At 32.7% G+C, this 22,189-nt stretch overlaps 1 protein-coding gene across 1 annotated transcript; it reads left to right on the top strand.

Annotated features, from left to right (window-relative positions):
• The first annotated feature begins 8,701 nt into the window (after window positions 1–8,701).
• Window positions 8,702–12,403, top strand: LOC129297692 (uncharacterized). Its single transcript, XM_054936047.1, has 2 exons — window positions 8,702–10,380; window positions 11,558–12,403. The coding sequence occupies exons 1-2, from the start codon at window positions 8,781–8,783 to the stop codon at window positions 11,629–11,631; spliced, it is 1,674 nt and encodes a 557-aa protein (XP_054792022.1). The 5' UTR covers window positions 8,702–8,780; the 3' UTR covers window positions 11,632–12,403.
• The last annotated feature ends 9,786 nt before the right edge of the window (window positions 12,404–22,189 follow it).

The following is a 22,189-nucleotide window of genomic DNA, read 5'->3' as shown; positions in this document are numbered from 1 at the left end:
AATTTAATCCCAAATCAAACATATGAATTTTTCTTGGATACTCTAGTAGGAGGAAAGCTTTTCGTGTATTCAACCTTAGATCCAAGACCATGGAAGAATCAATACACATTATATTTAATGAATCTACTATGGAAAAGAATAAGACCCCTGATATTGATGATGTCATTGAGAAGTTGTATGATCTTCAACTAAAGAAGAACAATTCAACAGAGGATTTAGGAGAGAAATTTGAGACTCTACCTGAAGATAATGAAATTGAAGAAATCATCAACTAGTTGCTCGGAGAAGTAATAAAAATCATCCTTTAGATCAAGTCATTGGAAATGTCAATGAACCAGTCCAAACTAGAAGTAAATTCCAAAACATTACTAGTTATTAAGCCTTCATTCTAGAAATAGAGTCAAAAATAGTTGGAGAAGCCTTATCGAACTTGTACTGGATTGATGCAATGCAAGAAGAGCTTAATCAGTTTGTAAAAAGCCAAGTATGGGATTTTATACTAAGACCCAAAAATCATCCATCAATTAGAACTAAGTGGGTCTTCAAGCAAAAACTTGATAAAAGAGGCATCATTGTTAGAAATAAAGCATGACAAGTAGCAAAGGGATATAATCAGGAAAAAGGTATAAACTATGAAGAAACTTTTGCTCCAGTTGCTAGATTGGAAGATATCAAGCTATACCAGATGGATGTAAAAAAGTGTATTTCTTAATGGCTACATCCTTGAAGAAGTATATGTTGAACAATCACTTGGTTTTAAAGATCCTCAAAAGTCTAATGCTATATTCAAACTGAAAAAAGCTCCCTATGGACTCAAGCAAGCATCCAGAGGCTAGTGTGATTGATTGAGTTCTTTTCTCTTAGAAAAAGGATTTAATCAAGGTAAAGTTGATACTACTCTTTTTATAAAAAGAAAAAAGAATCAATTGTTAATGATTGAAATTTATGTAGATGATTTATATTTGGTGAAATTGATGAATCTCTGTGTAAGGATTTTTCTAAGTTAATGCAGGGAGAATTTGAAATTTCTATGATAGGGGAACTGACATTCTTCTTGGGACTACAAATTAAGCAAATGAAGGATGGTATAATTATGTGTTAAACTAAATATCTTAGAGAGATGCTAAAAAAATTTAGATAGATCAAGTGATGGAACACATTTTTTACCCACTTTTATTTGTCAATTAGGACCCTTTTATTAATGATTTATCACCTTCAAGTGCACACATTGCATTAGATTTAGAATTTTACTTAAGTTTCTAGGTTCAGTACACTAGGGGTATTTTGGTCCAAAAATTAAAATTTTGAGAAAATGTACAAGAAAAAATGAAAAAGTGCATTTTATTTTTATTTGATGAGTGGTGAAGTTAGATTTTTAAAATTCATTTTGGTTTGAGAGTAATTAAATAAAAAAGTCAACACTTTCTTAAGTGTCTTAGTTTGACCTAGTTTTTGGTTTGCCTTTGTATAGAAATTTTTATATAATTTTGTGTACTCTAAAACTTGGTTAATTAATAAATTCTCTTCTAATTATAAATTTAATTTTAAACATTAATTAGATTTTATTATATCACATGCCATTTAATTGAATTATATGATTTATGTGACATAGGTGGCATGTAACTTGTGCATCAATTGGGCAATTGAAGTCAAAACTTTTTAAGGTCAATGGCTGAGCATTTGCAAGTGATTTATGCTATTTTTAGGATATTAAATTATCTTAAATGATGTGGATAACACATGATAAATTACACACACATTGGAATCATCTACAAACTAATAGGAGGTTGCCACCTTGTAAGTGTGACAAGGCTCCCGTTTCCATTTTAATTTCTTTTCTTATTTTTTAATTAATCCTTCAAATGATGGGAAACAAGGGGAAGCATGCCATTTAACCCCTTAAATTAGATCAATCATCATCTCATTCATCTTCTACATTTTCTCTCTCTTATTCTTGGTGTTTTTCATTTCTCCTCCTTCTCTCTACAATATAGCATGTCCAGCCACCATTTCTCCCTCTTTTCACCATCAAATCCACTCAATTATTCCACCATTCTTCTCCTCTCTTAAGGCCAAACTAACCTCAAGTAACTAGAAGGAGATTTAAAGCTCAATTCATCAAGAAGCATGAAGCATATGCCACGGCCTAGTTGTGTTCATAGAGGAAGAAAAGTGCTCTTGATGTTTTCTAGCTAGAGTCTTCATGGAATCCTAGGGAGAGTTGATGGAAGAGGAGTTTTGAGGTCTTCACTTGGCTAAGCTCAACTATTTCTTTATCTTTTTTCAATTCCATTAGAATACTATGACTATTGTTGATTGTGGTTCAATTTGACTTTAGTTACATGGTTGTTTGTAATTTTTAATATGGAAACAAGATTGTTGAGTTTAATTTCATGATCTATGTGCTACTGGAATTTCATCTACTCTATGAATTTTCATGATAGTATGTGATTTTAATGGGTGAATGTCTTGTATTAGCCTAGCATGTAATTGCATGGTGAATACTTGATAAGTTGCTTGAGTTTTTATAGTTTTAAACTTAGGTACAGCTTTGGGTAGTGGCATTTGGGAATGAATTTTAGCTAAACACTTGGTTATTAGTATTAGAGCTAAGTTAGTAAGGTTACCTAGGGGGCTTGTAATAGCACTTAGGAAATTGAATTAGTAAAGCTAAGATACTTGAGATAGTTATCTTAAGTAAATGCATTATTCAGTTAAGGAAGAGGAGTTGAGTGAGCTACCATAATTAATTAAAGGCTAGGAATCTTTCATTAACAACACCCTAGGGTTCCTACTTAAATTGAGAAGCCACTTCTTTCAAAATTAGGATTAGTTTTCTAGCTTAATTTACTAGATAATTAGGTTAGCAATTAGTTAATCAGCTTTAAACTTTAGGTAATTTATTTTACTAGATAACTTTTAAATTAGACTTAAAATCATTCCTTAGGAGATGACCTAAGGTCAGCCCTATATTGCATTAGGGTTAGCTTTAGTTTAATTTTAAAGGCAAATGACAATCCCTATCATTAAGCTAATGGAATTAATACTCTAATGAGCTCAAACATCAAAATGGATGAAGATGTTATTGGAATAGAGTATGATTGCAAATCATATAGAGGGATAATTGGATCTCTTCTATATCTTAGAGTAAGTCATCCAAATACATCCTTCAATGTTGGTCTCTGTGCAAGGTTTCAATTAGCACTAAAAGAATTCCATGTGACAGCAGTGAAAAGGATCTTTAGATATCTAAAAGATACAAATTAATTAAGAGAAGGGGTATAATGTTACTAAAATGATGATGCCTACATGACTCTGTTAGAGTTCAACATGGCTATAAGTCTGGAAGTTGTAAGAGCCCTTTACAGTTCTCAATAAGTTTTACACAATGGTGAATTACTCAGGGCAACAATGTGAGGAAAGTCTTTTGATATTATAGAAGACTATCTAAATACTCTTTTAAACTTTCCAACCAATAAAAGGTTAATGACGCTGTCAGAATTGTCCCATGAAAAGCCAATCATGTTCACAACATTGTTGCCAACTTGGGAGGAAAGCTCTGGTCTAGTGGAGAAGCCAAAGTCCATGCCAACATTTCATAAAGTAATCTACCACATTCTGTCAAGGTTGATTACCTACAAAAGATCTAGGGTAAACAAGTTTATTTATGAAGACTTAAGGCTTTTGACTACCTTAATCAATGGATTCAAGTGAGATATTGCTTCTATCATTTTTGAGAAGATCAAGAACTTAGTCCAGTTAAGCAGAAAGAGAGATAGAAAGTATCTCATCTATAGAAATGTGATTTTTAAAATGTTAGAAGATTAAAAGATCATGTATCTAGAAGGCAATGAGGTTTTGGGATATAAGGAGATCAACTCTATAACTCTAAAGAAAATGGAGTTTATTAAAGAGAAAGAAGGAAGAGGTAGTGTTCAAACTAAAGCTCACTTAGTTACAACTCCCAATGCTCATGTAAGACAAGAGTGTCAACCGGCTTTGAATGACTTATCTATCCTATCACTATTGAGAGGACTATATCTTGATTTAGATACTATCAAGTGGTTGGATAGGAAGTTTAAGATTCAAGCTGAGCTTTTCACTTTGTGTCTTGAGAGACAAGCTAAGGACTTTAATCAAAGAGAAAAGAAAGCCTATGAAGATTTCAAAGAAGAATTCAAGGAAGAAATTCGCTTGTTGAGAGCTCAAGTTTTGAGTTTGAGAGGTAGACCAGTTAGACTAAGGGACTCATCTGAGTATTACTATCCTTTTAGGATGGGTACCCTTATTGGTGTCTCTATATATGAGAATGCTGAAATAGAGTTTGTTAAAGATTTTGCGTCAGTGCACACATCTAGCACCTTTACTTCAAAACAGAGGACTAATGAGGAAATTGATAGTGACTTATAGATATCCTCAAAGATTGAAAATCTAAGGGTTAGACTAGTTTCCTTTACTGATTCTAAAGAAAGAGCTATGTTTAAAGATATTTTGGAAGGAGTTGAATCACTTGCATTAGATAGTAATAGGCTTACACTAGTTATGGTAAAGATTGCTAGAGAATATATTGAGATTTATAATAATAAGGAAGAATTGGAGTCTACACAGTCACCTCCACCTTCTACTTCCTTCTTCTTAGGGATCAATTACACAGAGGCCTTTCAGGACTTAAGTAAGAGAAATCCTAATTTTGTATTGTCTCTTATGCCTCTCACTGCCATTTTAGATTCTGGTGCAATTTTCAAGCCTCCACCAATGTTCAAAAATAGACCAGTTTGGATTGAAAGTGGTACCTCTTCTTCCTACATACCTTCCTCCAATCTTTTTATCCTTGTTGATCTATCTAAGCCCTCTGCTGATGACAAAAAGGGGGAAAAGAGTAAGGATGCAAAGTTTGAAAAAAAGGCAAACAGCAAGGTATACAGTAAGGTTCAAAATAATAGCTTAGACAAGCATGAGATTGAAGATTCAGGAAATGGTAAGCATAAGACAACCTATTGTGAGAAGACCAAGAAGTGCCTTGCCTAGACTCAATAGATTCAAAGCAAAGGATTCAGAGACTTATAAGCCTCAACCTTTATCTAAAACCTCTAAACCTCAATCCTGTCAACCTTTTGGAACACCCAAACCTTCATCTTCCACTACCAAGAAATTTCATGAGTTAATAAATTTCTTTGATACTATCTATAAGAAGTGAATTGAGTGTTTGTTTGTTAGTTGGTTAGTTTATCTATTAAATATTCTCTGATATTCTCTTTGTAACACCTTTTAAATATATATATATATACACACAAATTGTGCATTTCTTCTATTTGAATATGTGTTTATCTCTTTCAGGAAGTAGAGAGCAAAGTCTCTCCGAGAACTAATACTTTACATCTAAGTTTTGTTATCATAAAAAAAAGGGAGAAATGTTGAACCCTAGTTTTGATGATTACAAAATAAAGAGAAGTTTTGTGTATTTTAGGTTTTCTTAACTTGAACCTAAGTTAGTTGGCTTAATATTAATCAAATCTGACTAAGTATAACTGTAACATCCTGAAATTTTAAGACTCATATTTATTTTAATAAAATAAAATAAAATATCTATAATTATATTAAAATTTAGAATAATTTGATAGAGGTCTGGAACTTGAATTTTACTAAGCAAAAGTTGGGTTTTATTTTATTTTTAACTATAGGGAAAATTACCAAAGTTGACCCGAGCTTTTGTGCTATAAGAAAAAATATCGGGCCCTTTCTTGTAATTTTCCTTAAAGTTTTTGATCAGCTTTTTAAAGAGGAAAATGAACGCAGAAATGAAACAAGGAAAAAAAAAGGAAAAGAAAGGCATGGACGAGTGATAGAACACATTTGTTACCCACTTTTATTTGTCAATTAGGACCATTTTATTAATTATTTATCACCTTCAAGTGCACACATTGCATTAGATTTGGAACTTTGCCTAAGTTTCTAAGATCAGTGCACTAGGGGCATTTTGGTCCAAAAAATGAACTTTTGAGAAAATGTACAAGAAAAATTGACAAAGTTCATTTTATGTCCAGTTGATGAATGGTGAAATTATATTTTTAAAATTCATTTTAGTTTGGGAGTAATTAAATAAAAAAGTCAACACTTTCTTAAGTGTCTTAGTTTGTCCTAGTTTTTGGTTTGCCTTTGTGTGAAAATTTTTATATAATTTTGTGCAGCCTAAAACTTGGTTAATTTAATAAATTCCCCCTTCTAAATATGAATTTAATTCTGGACATGAATTAGATTTTATTATATCATATGCTATTTAATTGAATTATGTGATTTATGTGACATAGGTGGCATGTGACTTGTGCATCAATTGGACAATTGAGGTCAACACTCCTTGAGGACAATGGCTGATGGTTTGCACGTGAATTATGATTATTTTGAGGGATTAGATCAGCTAAAATGATGTGAATGACACATGGGAAATTAGGCACACATTGGAATCATCTACAAACCAATAGAAAGTTGCCACCTTGCAAGTGTGACAAGGCTCCCATTTACATTTTAATTTCTTTTTCCTTATTTTAATTAAGCTTCAGCTGATGGGAGACACCAAGGAGCACGCCATTTTAAGTCCTAAATGGGATCCAACACATATCTCATTCATCTTCCACATTCTCTCTCTCTTGTTCATAGTGTTCTTCATTTTCTCTCTTTTGTTCTTCATTTTCCAGCATCCTAACCTCCATTTTCAGCCACCAAACCTCCACAAAACTCATACCATTCTTCTCCTCTCTTCATTTTCGTTCCATCCCTTCCATTTTCACAAGGATTGAAGCTCATTTCCATCATTCAAGAGCTATGGAGTTTGGCCTTCACAAGCAATCACTAGGGTTCTTGAAGATGAAGATTGGCTAAGTTTCTTTGTGGAATCCTAGAGAGATGAAGATGGAGGATGAGTCTTGAGCTTCAAATTGGCTAAGTTCTTTTGTTTCCTATCCTCTTCCATTTTTACTAGATGGTTAGATTCCTTAATCTAGGGTTTAATCGTCTTAGCTTATAAATTCTAATTTGAATTTGATGTTGATGTAAAGAGAGAGGATTGTTTCATTTAATTTCTTCCTTGGACAGCCATGACTGAATTTTGCCACTCTTTGTTTGGCACATACTCTTGTGTTTTTCAATTAGTGAATTTCTTGTGTTAATATTGCATAATCTTGTGGTGTTAATGCTTGTGTTGTTGAGTAGCTTGACATAATCTTGTGGTTGCTCAATTTATGTGTTTGACCATGGCTGTTGAGAGAGGATTTTGAGTGAATCACTTGGCTAATGTCTTCACCAATTAGTTAATTGAACTAGGGACTTTAATCTAAGACCTAGGGAGGTTAGCTAATTAGGTTAATTGGCTTAGGATAATTTTCTTAAGTCATGACAGCTTTAGTCAAGAGAAAAGGGAAGCTAAACTTAGCCTAATCATGAGAAGATAATGAGTCCAAAATCAACTAATCTCTAGGGTTCCATTATTGTGAAAAGGGAAGTTCATTTCACTCACTTTCACTAGCATTTTAATTACTTGCATATTAGGTAATTAGTTTAGATAATTAGCTAGATAACTAAATTCCTACAAACTTTGGTTGATTTATTTCACTAGATAACTTTTAATTAGACTTAAAACCATTCCTTGGGAGATGATCTAGGGTTGGCCCTATATTGCATTAGGGTTAGTTTTAGTGTAATTTTGAGGATAAGCGACTAATTTCCTATCAAAATTTTGGCGCCGTTGCCGGGGAATGGTTTAAGTTTAATTCTAAGGTTGTTTAGTACCTAATTTACATTTTTAGTGTTCCTGGAAAATTTTTTGAAAAATTATAAAAATTTGTGTTTTGTGTTTTGTTTAGTGTTTTTTATGTGTTTTGAGTGTTTTTATTCTGTTTTGAAAAAAAAAATTAGTGCAATTTTCGTTGGTTTGGTGTAGAGCTGAAAATACTCTGTTTCTAGTGTCTCTATCTGAAATTGAAAAATTAACTGGAAATGAGTCTGAGGGAATTTGAACTTGAAATTTATTTCATTGAAAGCTCTGTATCTTAGCTTCACTTTAAAATTGGTTTGGTCAATTTTGGACGTGGGAAGTGTCCTGTGGAAATTTTACAATCTAACAAGGTCCAGGGAGCCATTACAGAGGATTCCCAAAACCCTGTTTCAACTTTGAGTTAGCATATCTTCCTCTTTGTGCGTTCAAATTGATTGATTTGAGTTTGATTTTTCTTATCACTGTCTTATATTTGTTTCTTGTGTTTAGGATTTTCTTCAATTTTTCCATTTTCCTATTTGAAAGTTTGTTAGAAGCTCTGAAGGTCTTCTGGACGAAATCCTGTTTCTCCAGACCTGTGGACCAACATGTGAAAAATTCTGGGAACGATTGGGAGGGATTTGTAATCTGAAAGTTTTATATAATTTTTCTGAATATCTCTTGTGTATCTCATAAAAGTTTCAGGTGAATTTCTCATATGGATTGGCTGCTAAAAAATCCACAAGTTCACTATCTCCAGAAAGCCTACTGTGCAAATTCCAGAATTGTCAAAGCTTCTTGATTGAGCATTTCTAACTCTCTTTCTACTTGTTTGGTGTTGTTTTTGATTTTTTTTTATTGTTTTTAATTCTAATAGAAAAAAAAAGAAAAAAAAATTTCTCTTGATTTTTGTTTGCTTGCATTTCCACTCATACACCTGCAAAGGGCATATCATTTGAGCTTCCTTGGTCTTTCCATCATTTTGAGCTTGAATTTGAATCATTGCTTGTGGATATAAATTTCATTGCATTTTATGGCTTGGTTTCATGATCATGATTCATTCCATCATTCATTTGACATCCATTCCCATCCATTTCCAGCGCTTAACATTGACCATACATCCCATTTCCATAATCAATTTCAACAATATAACTTTGATTATCCACCCTCATATCATGATCATTTCCATCCAAGTCACAATTATGAATTTTTCAATCCCATGAGTTTTGAATCCAATCTAAGCACTCATGTTGAGCGTACACCATCCATTGACATTGAGCATCTAGAAAAATTATATGCACAAAGGGGTAAATTTTATTGTGTGCATTGTGAGGCTATCTCCCACTTCTATTATGATTGTCCTATTCTAAAAGGATATTGTGAACCACATAGAGTAGTCCAAGCCTCACAAGAGAGAAATTACATGTTTCAAGTTGAAGACACACAAAAAGTTGCTCATGAAGCTATTGAGAATATAAATACACCTCAAGCCACTCAATCTCCAAAAGAGAAGGAGTCAATCCAACCCTTACTTCAAGAGGTAATTTCTCCTATTCCTATTGAGGTTGATTCTTCTTCACATTTGACTTTATCTAATGATGAGCATAATGATTTAAATGATGATGACGTAGATGAAGAAATTATAGTTGAATCACCTTGGATGTTTGAGCATGAATCATATTGTGAAAAAGTATACCCTTGGGAGAAAAACACTTTGAGTTCACATGATAATTCTCTTGATTTAAATTCAAATATCATTGAAAGTGTTGACTCTTCACTTAGCTTGAATAAAGAAAATGAAATGGATGTTGATGGTGGCGATGATGTATCTTGTATGCTTGAAATTCCAATTCCTTCTTGTGATATTGTTAATAGTGCACATGCACTTGTTTCTTCTAACCATGATGTGCTTGAGAAAGGTTGTTTACCTTCTTTTGTAGGTGAACAAGGCAATGTAGCCAAACCATCTCTTGATTTCAAAGAGGAACTTGCTCAACTTGAAAAGGCTGTAGCTCCTACTAAGGATTTGAACAAGGAATTGAAAATAACTCAAGATGACAAGGAGGTTGAAAATCAAGGAATTGATTTTACAAAGCCAAATAGTAATGAGAATAATATTGATTTAATGCTTGATGATTTTGATGATGAGTTGGCTTTGTTTCATAGTACTTGTTCTAATTTCCTATTCACTTGTGATTGTTCACATGATTCTCCATGCCCTATTTGTTTAGAAATTAATTCATTTGTGCTTGAAAATAGTAGCAATCATTTACTTGATAAAATAATTGATGATGTATGTTTGAGTGAAATTAATCATGAGTGCACTTCTTTAAAACCCAATATGCTTGAGGAAGGGTTCTTTGTTGATTTTATAGGTCTAAATGATGATATGGCCAAGAACCCCCATGTACTTAGAGGATTTATCATTGCAATGGAAGAGACCTTGGCTAACCATGAAGATGATCAACCACATAAAGTTATGAAAGATTCTACACCATACATCTTGGAGCCATTACAAATTGATCTTGAGCCTCCACCTAAGATGCTTGGAATGAAGATGATAATGAGTAGCTTCATGTTACTCCTCAAAGATGAAAATTTCAACTTCAAGAGCTTGTGGAGATTTAAACTAGGTTGTATCTTCTTCACCCTTTCTTTTTACTTTACTTTGCTTTATGCTTTGATTTGTTGATTGAGTAAATTGCAAGTGTGGGGGAGATGAACCTAGTAGGAAAGTTAGAGTTTATTTGCTTTATTTGACTTCTTTGTTTTGTGTTTTAGTTTGAAAAAAAAAAAATCTGCACCACACTTTTGTTATGCATTCATTATTGATCTCACCTTATTTTATCACTAGTCTATACATACATTGAGGACAATGCATGATTTAAGTGTGGGGGAGAGAAATAAACATTTTGTTTTGTTTGTTTGGTTTTGTTTGGTTTTGCAAAAAAAAAATTCAAAAAAAAAATTTCTTTGTTTTGTTTTGTTTGAGGTTACATAATTACCTAGCTCTTGAATGAATATTTTGATTCTTGAGATGTGGTAATTTTTAGGATTGAATAGGTGTGAAGTGAACATTCTTTTACCTTGAATTAATGGATTAGAGTGGCATATTACCCTTTCATGGAAGAGGCTAAACACTCATGTGTGATTAATTCCTTAGTGATGTTACCCTCTAGAATTTGTTTCACTTCTTAATTAAGACCATATATCTTTCACTTGTTTGATAGGAGATGAGAGATGGCATTCATAAAAAATAGCCAAGAGCCAAATAGCCAACCTATTATTATTTATTATCCTTTGTTAGCCACTTTGAGCCTTTGGTTTGATTCTTAAAAAAAAAATATTCACCCTATTTTTCCCCAAGGAATGCCTGTTACACTTTTATATGTCTTTTTAATATTCATTGCATGTCCTAGATCAAATGAGTGGATGCTTATTATCATTTCTCTATCCATTACTTCCATTGTTTTCAAAGAGTTAGGGGCAACCAAAAAAAAAACAACAAAGATAGATTTGAAAAAAAAAATATAGTCAAAAAGAAAAGAAATAAAGTTGCTAGAAAAAGAAAAAAAAAAAAAGAAGAAAAAAAAAAAGAAAAGAAAGAAAAAAATAAAAATAAAAATAAAAAGTTGCCTAGCTCATCCATTCCATTTGTTTTATTATTTCTTATCATTTCTTTCCATCCTCATTGTGTTAAGGTGTTCACTCAATTGAGTTAGGTTATGCTTTGCATATTAAGGGGATATATCTTGATTTAGCATTATTTTGATGCTAACCCTATTTTTTTTATATACATGCATTTCTTAGACATCCTTTCATTACCTATGGAGTTTGGCCTTCACAAGCAATCACTAGGGTTCTTGAAGATGAAGATTGGCTAAGTTTCTTTGTGGAATCCTAGAGAGATGAAGATGGAGGATGAGTCTTGAGCTTCAAATTGGCTAAGTTCTTTTGTTTCCTATCCTCTTCTCTTTTTACTAGATGGTTAGATTCCTTAATCTAGGGTTTAATCATCTTAGCTTATAAATTCTAATTTGAATTTGATGTTGATGTAAAGAGAGAGGATTGTTTCATTTAATTTCTTCCTTGGACAGCCATGACTGAATTTTGCCACTCTTTGTTTGGCACATACTCTTGTGTTTTTCAATTAGTGAATTTCTTGTGTTAATATTGCATAATCTTGTGGTGTTAATGCTTGTGTTGTTGAGTAGCTTGACATAATCTTGTGGTTGCTCAATTTATGTGTTTGACCATGGCTGTTGAGAGAGGATTTTGAGTGAATCACTTGGCTAATGTCTTCACCAATTGGTTAATTGAACTAGGGACTTTAATCTAAGACCTAGGGAGGTTAGCTAATTAGGTTAATTGGCTTAGGATAATTTTCTTAAGTCATGACAGCTTTAGTCAAGAGGAAAGGGAAGCTAAACTTAGCCTAATCATGAGAAGATAATGAGTCCAAAATCAACTAATCTCTAGGGTTCCATTATTGTGAAAAGGGAAGTTCATTTCACTCACTTTCACTAGCATTTTAATTACTTGCATATTAGGTAATTAGTTTAGATAATTAGCTAGATAACTAAATTCCTACAAACTTTGGTTGATTTATTTCACTAGATAACTTTTAATTAGACTTAAAACCATTCCTTGGGAGATGACCTAGGGTTGGCCCTATATTGCATTAGGGTTAGCTTTAGTGTAATTTTGAGGATAAGCGACTAATTTCCTATCAACGAGAGAGTGAGAGGAAGAAGAGAAGAGGAAGAGAGGGATTTGAGCTTGGATCTAAGAGGCTTTATGACCGTTGCGAGCTCGGCTACACAATAGGTAAACTCCCTACTTCAATCCTCTTCCTTCCCTCTTGATTTTCTTAAATTTTTAGAAGAGAAAATTTTTATATTTTGGTCCCAAAGGCTTTTTCTCGTAAGCTTTTATTTCTTTGAATCCTAGGGAAGATGTTTTAAGTTTTTATATAGTGTTCTAATATTTTGAGTGGATAATAGGATGAAAAGAGGTGTTTTGGACACAAACTAAACCCTGAGAGATTGGGTTTTGCTCCTCAATGGTTTAAGCCTATTGACTTAGTTATAATTTTGCTATTTGAGCCCAATAAGATTTAAATTAAGGTTTGGTTTTCATTATAAAGGCTAATAGTGAAAGTTGGTGACACTAAGTGAAGGTTTTTAATTGATTAAAAATTATATAAATTGGAAATTAGCCTAATGATGGCTAATAAATGGTTTTGGTGGTTAAGTAATATTATGTGAATGGTTAGTTTAATATATGGACCATTATGATGGATTATGACTCATTGACCCAAGTTGTATGGTATGAGTTATAGTCTTCATTAATGCTATTTGTCATGATAAGTGATGTAGGTCACTTATATGTTGTAGGGATTGTTGGTGGAATTTGTTCGGAAGTTAAGGAACAAGCCAAGTCCTATTTTGTACAAGAGGAACCCCTTTGGTACCAAAGGGTTGAGGTAACAGGGGAATTTATATTTTCTATTACTTTGTTTTAGCTATTTTTGAATAAATATTACTAGCTATCATGCATTACATGTTTTAAAAGATTAAATGTGCTTTATAAGGGGTTATGGACTTTGATTATAGTGAAAATATGTTTTCTAATTAGTTAACAACAATGTTTTTATGGAAATGAAATTTGTTTGCATGTATTGTAATCATAAAGAATAGAAGTTGCACTTAAAGAAGTGTAACTAAGGTACCTTAGATAGGCTAAGAAACCGTTTAAGGGAGATTTATAAATGTTATACTACCTTAGAGTGTTGAAGTGGTCAATACTCGGGAAAGGTAGACACGAATAAAAGGCAAGATCTTGGTGGGAGTTCACTAATGAGAAGGTGTGGACTTTTGATATTCTATGGCACACTACCAGTACTCAGTGTTGCCTCACGTATTATTGGCTCAGTGCACTAAAGTGGTTAGTTTATTGAGTGTTCGACACCTCTCAGTAAAGGAGGGAATCCAACATATGAAGTGTAAGGTTGAGTGCCTAGGCCAAGATAGCCCTCACATGGAGAGTAAGTCGGCCTGGCTCTAGGAGGGAGTTAGCTTTGATTGCTCAGGATTCACGTCAAAGGGGTATAGGCGGTTCGGTAGATTAGATCATACCTTAGATTATGTTTTGTACCAATGGAGTTACAAGTAGGTATAAGGTTTACCTACGAGTTAAAGAGTGTTAGGGGCATTCTGTTGGTCATGAAAGGCCATATCGGCCTTGGTCATGTATTCATGCATTTTAAATGGCTAAATTATACTATGCTGAATTTATTATTCGTTTATTCGATTATGGCTTGCTTTGTAATAATCAATGTAGATTTCTCTGTTACTGAGACTGTGGTTATCTCATCCCTTTCTTTTCAATATTTTCAGGTCCAGGCAAAGGAACCAATGGAGGACAGGGAAAGGAGTAGAGCTAGGGGTTGTTTGTGAATTGCAAAGACCTACAACCCCTTTCTTTTGAGCAAATCTATTGTAATGTATTTAGGATTATGGTGCCAATAGGATATGATTATGTATATATGCGTGAGTATGTGTGGATTGTATGACTTGTGTATGAATTTTTATTTGCTTGTAGACTTGTGGCTAGGAAACTTGGTTATGGTGTATGGTTTTGATAAATTTATTTAGTAGACCAAATTTCCACTACAAGCAAATATTTATTTTAGTATATATGTGATTCCATAAGAAAATATAAAGGTTACATTGGAAATGGTGTGCTATGGGCAAACATACACCTTGGATAGAGAGAGTGGGTACGTGGGACCCATAGAGATCTCTGAGCCAAGTGAAAATATTTAGTATGTGTATTCATATGTGTATATGATATTTGGAATAGTTTTTAGCCACTCTTGTATGATTTGTGCATTTTGGGGGTTTAGGGTCCATTTTGAAACATGGCACCCGGGTGGTCAAATTTTGGTATAAAAGGTTTTTCTATCATTTAAATGTTCTATCAGGTGTTTTTAGTCCTATTTGATGTGTCTAAAGTATTCCCACAAGTTTGTAACTATTAAGATGAGACTTGGACAATTTTGAAAATGGTTTTTACCAAAAAATTGTACTTTTGCATCTGGGTGTCCAAATCTTAATTCGACTGTTGGATTTCTCTAAAATTTGGGTCTCAAGTAAAACCTTTTATAAGCTTTGTGTAGGCTTTGGAATCACATCGATCGGATACCAGATAGAGAAATGGCGCATTCCGAAATTTGGTCTGGAGGAGCTGTCATGACAGCAATATTTGTTGATGTTGCAACATGCACGAAATTCAATCCGTCAGTTGGATCTTTCCAAAATTTTGTATGCTAATAGTACTATTTAAAAGTGACATGTGAGCTTTGGAATTGCTCCAATCGGAGGTCGGATGATGAAATGGTACACCCCAGAAGTTAGTCCGGAGGTGCTATCATGACAGCTTTTTAGTTGTCATGACAGCAAAAATAATCAAACTTTTAACATGTCTAATTTTTAATTTGACCGTTGGATCTTTTTAAAATTTGGTACACTTATAGTACCCTTTGAATTTGACTTGTGAGCTTTAAAATTACTTTAATTGGAGGCCAGATGGTGAATCGGCACCTTTCAGAAGTTTGCCCGGAAGGGCTGTCATGACAGCAAAATTAATGCTATCATGACATCAATTAACTATCCCTATTTATCTTATTTGCTTCTGTGCACTACATATTAATCCTTTAAAATTTTCTAAGAGGTTTTATACATGTGTTTTTCTATTATGTAAATTGTTATTGATTTAAATGATTTGTTTCTTAAGTTAGTTTTAGTATTAACTCCTTAACCATACTTAGTTTATTTGAATTGTGTGATTTTTGGATAATACTTGAGGCAAGTGTTATAGTAAGTTTATACGTAACAGAAGGTATGCTCTTATTAGTTAATTATTTGACTTAAATATAATTATTGTACTTGAAGCTGTCTTGTTCTAAATGAGTTTCTAAGTATTGTTAACACTAGTATCAAAAGCTTTAACATCAGTGCTTCCTTAGTTATCTTAATTGTTTTATTGATTTACATTTCATATAACACCAGTCCTACTCATTCTAACACTGGTGTTATCCCTTTAAACCTGTGCAATTGATTATCTCTTATTCAAACCTTTTTCCTTGCACTAGTACTATCTATTTAACATTAGTCCTATTCTTTCTATAAATTAAAACAACACCTGTGTTACTTCATCAGCACCTGTACTAAGTCTTGTACAAGTTTTTGTAACACCTATGCTAACACTTCAACACCAATACTATCCTTTCTTTTCTCCTACAAAGAGGTTTGATTGATCATGTTACTTTAGTGGCATTTCCTTCTAATACTAGTGCTATGTAATCTTTCCAAAAATATCTTTATTTACTCAAAATTATCAATAATTTTCATCTTTTACGTAATATACTATACTAGTACTATTAGAGCAACACATGTGCTATAACCTTCTTTTAAAGTCTGCTCATCATTATAACACTGGTATTAGGACACTGTAACATCAGCACAACTATAAATTTTAATGCTCTATTTTTTGTATCAATTCTGAAGGTTACCAGAACTCATCTTTCAATCCTTCTTTTCATCCAAAATTAATTGTGTTGACTATATATTTTTACCAAATGATATTTAAACATAATTATTTCCTTGAAGTTATTCAGTTTGCTTATCTTTGACTGAGTCATTGAGCTTGCTTTCTGTTATATCAAAAACATGTAAGCTTCAACCACTTTTGTCAGAAGCACTTAATGTTTTTAACCGTTACTATACAAAAGAGGAAGTCTCTACTATAAAGCATTGTTTTGTTGCCTTAACCATAGAAAAACTTCAAAAAAGCTTGGATATCCAAGGAAACATGAAGCAACAAGGAAATAGATCATAAGAAACCTCCAACTAAAGAATTTATGAGTCTAACAGATCATTGATGATCATTAACTATAAATAGACTCATTTATGAAACATGAAAAGACAAGTGAACAACGTGAACCAACAAGAACATTCTATGTTTATTTGTGCATTAAAGTTACCTACCTTCTGTATATTAATTATTATTAAAAAAATTTATTGATTATATATCTACTCTTAGAGAGAGTTTAAAAGTAGTAGTAGTTCATTCTTGAACTTACTCTATTTATCCCTGTTTTATATCTTCAAAACAGAGGAACTTAAGCTTAGGGAGCTTAAGGGGATTTTTCATTACCTTTGTAAGGGAGAGAATTTCAGACTTATTGAAAAGTCTAACAATGTACTAAGGCAACCAAGAGTTTGACTTAATCTTGTAATATAGTTAGAAATCTCAGGAGGTTCCTAAAGATTGGACGTAGACTCAAGTAGTAGGAGTTGAACCCTGATAAATCAATTGTGCCAAGCTCTGCTCATCTAACGCTCATAATTGGTGATTTCATTCCTTTATCTTACTTATTATTAATGCAATTTATTTAAATTTTCAATTAGCCCAATTCACTCCCTCTTGGGGCATTTACAGCAAGCTCAACACATGAAAAAACACAAATCCAACTTTGAAACTTCAAGATCAAATTTCTCCTATTACAGATTTTTTTTTATCAAGCATGTAATATACCAAAGTGAAGCTTGTAAAAGGAGGAACAAAAAGCATTGATTCATTTTTAGAAACAAGCCAATAAATTTTTTTGGTCAATACCAAAATACATGCAATTTTAGGATGCTCTAATGCCATTTGAAGGGAATTAATACTAAAATAAGTTAGGACAATTACCTTGTAGCATGTTGAGATCCATGAAAGCCTCATATCAATGTTTGGTGAAGAGAGAAAATACTAACTAAAGAGAAGAGACAACTTAGCTAGAATTTGTAATTAATTAATGCTAATCCACATATATTCCAACAATTACTTGCTAGAACAACTTGTCTTCTCAGTTGTTAAGGTAGCTATCTTCATTCTTTCATAGAAGTATTATAGGTTTTAGATCCATTTTCATTACATTGCTAATTTATTTTATTCCTTCACCTCTCTTTTTGCTCTTTATACTTCCCTTCTCCTTTGTTTCCCCTTTTACTCTACTAGCATTGTATCAAGAAGGTTGTATATCTTTCTATTGTGCCAAGAATGTTACATTTTTATTGTTCTCAACCTCACCTTCTATTCCTCTTTGGTTTTATTAAATTACTCATATATGTCACCTCTTAGTGGATGGTTATATATACGACTGTCCAATAAGTAAAGGTGGGGAAACCTATTAGATGATTCAAAAAATAACCATCCAATATTGTAGATATATATTGGATTATTATTGGCCAAAGCATCTACTATGTGTTTAAAAATTTTATTAGTTTTAAAATTAATTACTTATTAAATGGTTAAGTAAGGCAACCATCCAATATGGGTTATTACATTATGATTTCTCTCCCTTGTTGGCATCCTGTGAACTTGCCATCTCCTTCAAGCCTTTAAGTTGGCTATTGTCTCTTTCTAAGCTTCCAAGTGCATCTAGTTTGTTCTTTCTTGGATGGTGGTGCATTCTTGTGTGCAATGGTCTCCTCTCTTGTCATCAAACTCAATTTCTTTTTCACAAACTCTATCGCACTGACTCAATTATGAGGGAAGGTGATATAAGATGTGGGTTGGATAATTTACATAAAATTCTATTATTAATTTAATGTATTTTTAATTATTGATAGATGATTTTATTTTTCTATATTTGGTTTGATTTATTTTATTTTACCTAGTTCCTTTTCATCCAAGATTAATTGCATATTTGGAAGCTCCTCTTCACATTATTGGATTTGAGATTTAAGACCTATCACCGTATAGGCACTACAACAAAATAGTGATTTTCTCTTGACATTTTCCTTGAAAAAAATTTAGAGAGACTTTCTCTCAAAATTTCTCTCAGAAAAACTCTCATATGGACTTTCTCTCATATTTTCTCTCAAATAAAAACATCTTGGGAAATTAGAGAGAATTGGATAGTGTTATAGCAAGAAATGTTTCTCTCAAATAATTTCATGAGAAAATCTTGAAAAAAATAAGAAATTAGAAAATAAAAAATTTAAAAAAAGTTTACACAATATTTCTCTTGAATAATTTTGAGAGAAATCATTCTCTTAGTTATTTTGAGGGAAACTCTTGATAGAAATAACAAAATTAAAATACAAAAAAAAAATAGTTTTATACATTATTTATTTCAAAATTTATCAAGAGAAATGTTTCTCTCAAAATGTTTTGAGAGAACTTTATTATTTCTCTCAAGTAAATTCGAGAGAAATGATTCTCTCAGTTATATCAAAGAGAATGTTGTAACCTCCTATCATATATCCACTAATATAAGAGAAGACTAAGGTGTTACCATTAACTCACCTCGTTCACAATAGTCTAATTCATTTCAAAAGCTTTGGCCGAAGACTTACTTTATAAAATCAATTAAATCACAATTTAATTAGAGAAAACACAGCGGAACTAATTCATTCGCTTTCCAAGTACATAGTAGACATGACCCATCAGGATTCCTAACTCAAATGCATACATTTTAGCATAAAATAAAACTGAATTTGGTCAGCACGCGTGGGGCAGACGGTCAGTCCGCCGCAGCATGTGGCACAGAGCCACACATTCATCCTGTTTGTGACATGCATCGTGGCATGTGCATCCATGTGCTACGGCGCACTTGTTTATTTTTCTACTGTCATTTAGGTAATAAAATGATGAATTTTTGACATGCACCATTTTCTCATTTGACATCCAATCGGAGTGATTAAAGTGCCCACATGAAGCTTAGCTCGCATATTAAATAATGAGACAGGTTTAGATATGATCTAACAGTCTAATCAAAATTTAGACACCTGAGTGCAAAAAGTTACTTTTTCTAAAAGTTTGGTACACCTAAGCTCTCAATTCAATCCCCTTCTTTCATTAGACCATACTAGGCCTTGAATCAAGTCCAAAAGGATCTAAAACACCCGATTGACATGTTTAATCACAATTATACATAGATATCAAAATTTGATCCCTTTACTGCCAATTTTTACAATTTACTAAATTCACAAACTATGCCATTTCTTGGTATAACATGGCCCACTTGGCTACTTCTCAACTCATACATATGCAATCCTATTCATAATACAATCTTAGCCCCCAAATTGCTCATTTCCTCATAATTTTGGCTTTTGGTTTAAGATTCACCAATCATAATCAAAATACCATCTTTAGCCCCCAAATTACTCATTTCCTCATAATTTGTCCTTTGGCATAAGATTCACCAATACATAATCATTGCAACTCAAATATACTCAAATTAAAGCCCTTTTTTCTCAAACAACACATATCCACATAATTCAGGCTTGATTTCATAAAAACTCAATTCCATACATGCATGTAACCTATAGCAACTCATATACACTTATATATACAATATTTTGATTCAGTTCATTACACAACTCAAAGTACATGGCTTCTCCACTCAAGCCGATCCAGACTATCTTCCCTTGGCCTGCTTACTTACCAGTCCTGTAAACATGTAACCACAAGGGTTAGATAAAAATATCAGTAACAGAATAACTCACTCCTATTGGCTATCACATGTAACAATATGAAAGTAAACATAGTATACCATTAAAACTTTATAAAGTAATATTTACATCATATCACATTTTCATTTTCCACTTTATCAATCTTGAAGGATTTCATGCTATTTCAAGATATTTCATCATATCATAAAAATACTAGCATGATCTCTACCAACCAGTCCTCTAAATCACCCTAACATGAAACCATAGGCTCATCTCAGACCAATGTACACTCTCATTAGTCTTGAGCTCACCTGCAGTGGTAGAATCACCTAGCCAAAGATGTTCTAATACACAATATGGACTATGGTTTCGCCCAATACACACAATGGGGCATTGTTGACTCCTACCCGTATCATAAAGATACTAAGGAATCTCTCATCTCTAACACAGTACCTTAATAGGCACTAAAGAGATCTTCTCTAACATAGCACCTTTCAAAGTATTAAGGAGAATTATTTCTAACACGGCACCCTAACGGTGTATTAAGGAAACCTTGCCATGTGGTCTTTATTATCCCCTATATTTTGGTGAACTCCCACCACTCAGATCATGCTTTCTCAAACCATTTAAGGTTCCCTTTTCACAATCTACTTTTTCTTATACATAACATATATATATACATACATATCACTTTATGTTACAAAACACAATTTCAATGCTCATTTCAACCAAAAGTCATTTTACACATACAATCACTCAATGCCACAAAATATGCTCAATTCAAAACCAATTCATGCATTACATAGCATATTAGCATATAGTTACAATAAATAGTCAAACAAAGGAAGTTATTCGGTTACCTCAACCCTTCTGTCACTAGAAAAGTTTACCTGTGGATTTTTACTATTGTACAAGCTTATCTCAAGCTTCCTTTCTCTACTCGCTTGCCTAATATGCTAATCTGAACACATTTTAGTCATTTGGCCCATTTTGACCAAAAACTCATTTTTACTATTTAAGGCTATATTCATTCATAAACTCTTTTCCATTTATTCACTCTAAGTCCATAACTACCCAATTATTACTTTACATCACTTCAATCAGTCTTATTTCATTTAAGATACATTTTGCCCTAACTTTCTCTCTTTAAAGTCCCAAAATTAAGCCTCTGGGTTCAAAGCTCTACCGTTTAGCTCTAAACTAGTCACAAAACTCTAATTTAGCTTCCAAAAACCTTTTTATTACTATTGGGCAAGAATCAAACCCCTCAAATTTCATCAATTCAATTTTCCTATAACTCATTTTTAGAAAAATTTGTGTAGAATGAAATATAAGAGTTATACATAGCTTACTTGGCAAGTTACCAATCTGAATCACCTTCCACCGCTCCAAAATGACTTGACTTAGCTCCTCAGCCCTTCTCTTCTCTCTGTTTCGTGTGTTTCTCAATTTCTCTCTTCTAAAATTTTTTACAATTCATGACTTATAAAGTGAATTTCTGGTCCATGTGTCGCGACGCATGAAGCACAAGCTATGGCACGTGGCATAGTAAGACTTCTTCTCACCACGCGCGTTTGCTTCGACCTGAAATGCACTCCCATCATCTATATCTATTCATATAACACACAAACCAATCAAAATACCAATTAGTCCTCTGAATCTCTAATCCCACTTTAATTTTCACTTCCCCTTTGATTTACCTTTAAACTTAAGATTAAGAAATTTAGGATGTTACAAATGTTATTTTGATTAATTCCTAGAGAAATATTCTCTCAGATATTATTGAGAAAAACATTTCTCTCAAAATATTTTGAGAGAAACATGTGTTTCTCTCTCAAAATTTTGAGAGAAATATCTCTCAAAGAATTATGAGTTAACTTCTCATGAAAAATTCTAAAAAGTTCCAAAGCGACAGAACAAGCCTTTGAACTAATTA

The sequence above is a fragment of the Prosopis cineraria genome, unplaced genomic scaffold (assembly GCF_029017545.1).
Source record: "Prosopis cineraria cultivar Desert tree isolate PC_DT_omini unplaced genomic scaffold, ASM2901754v1 PC2, whole genome shotgun sequence".
NCBI classification, from domain to species: domain Eukaryota; kingdom Viridiplantae; phylum Streptophyta; class Magnoliopsida; order Fabales; family Fabaceae; genus Prosopis; species Prosopis cineraria.
This window is presented reverse-complemented; position numbering and strand designations above follow the sequence as displayed.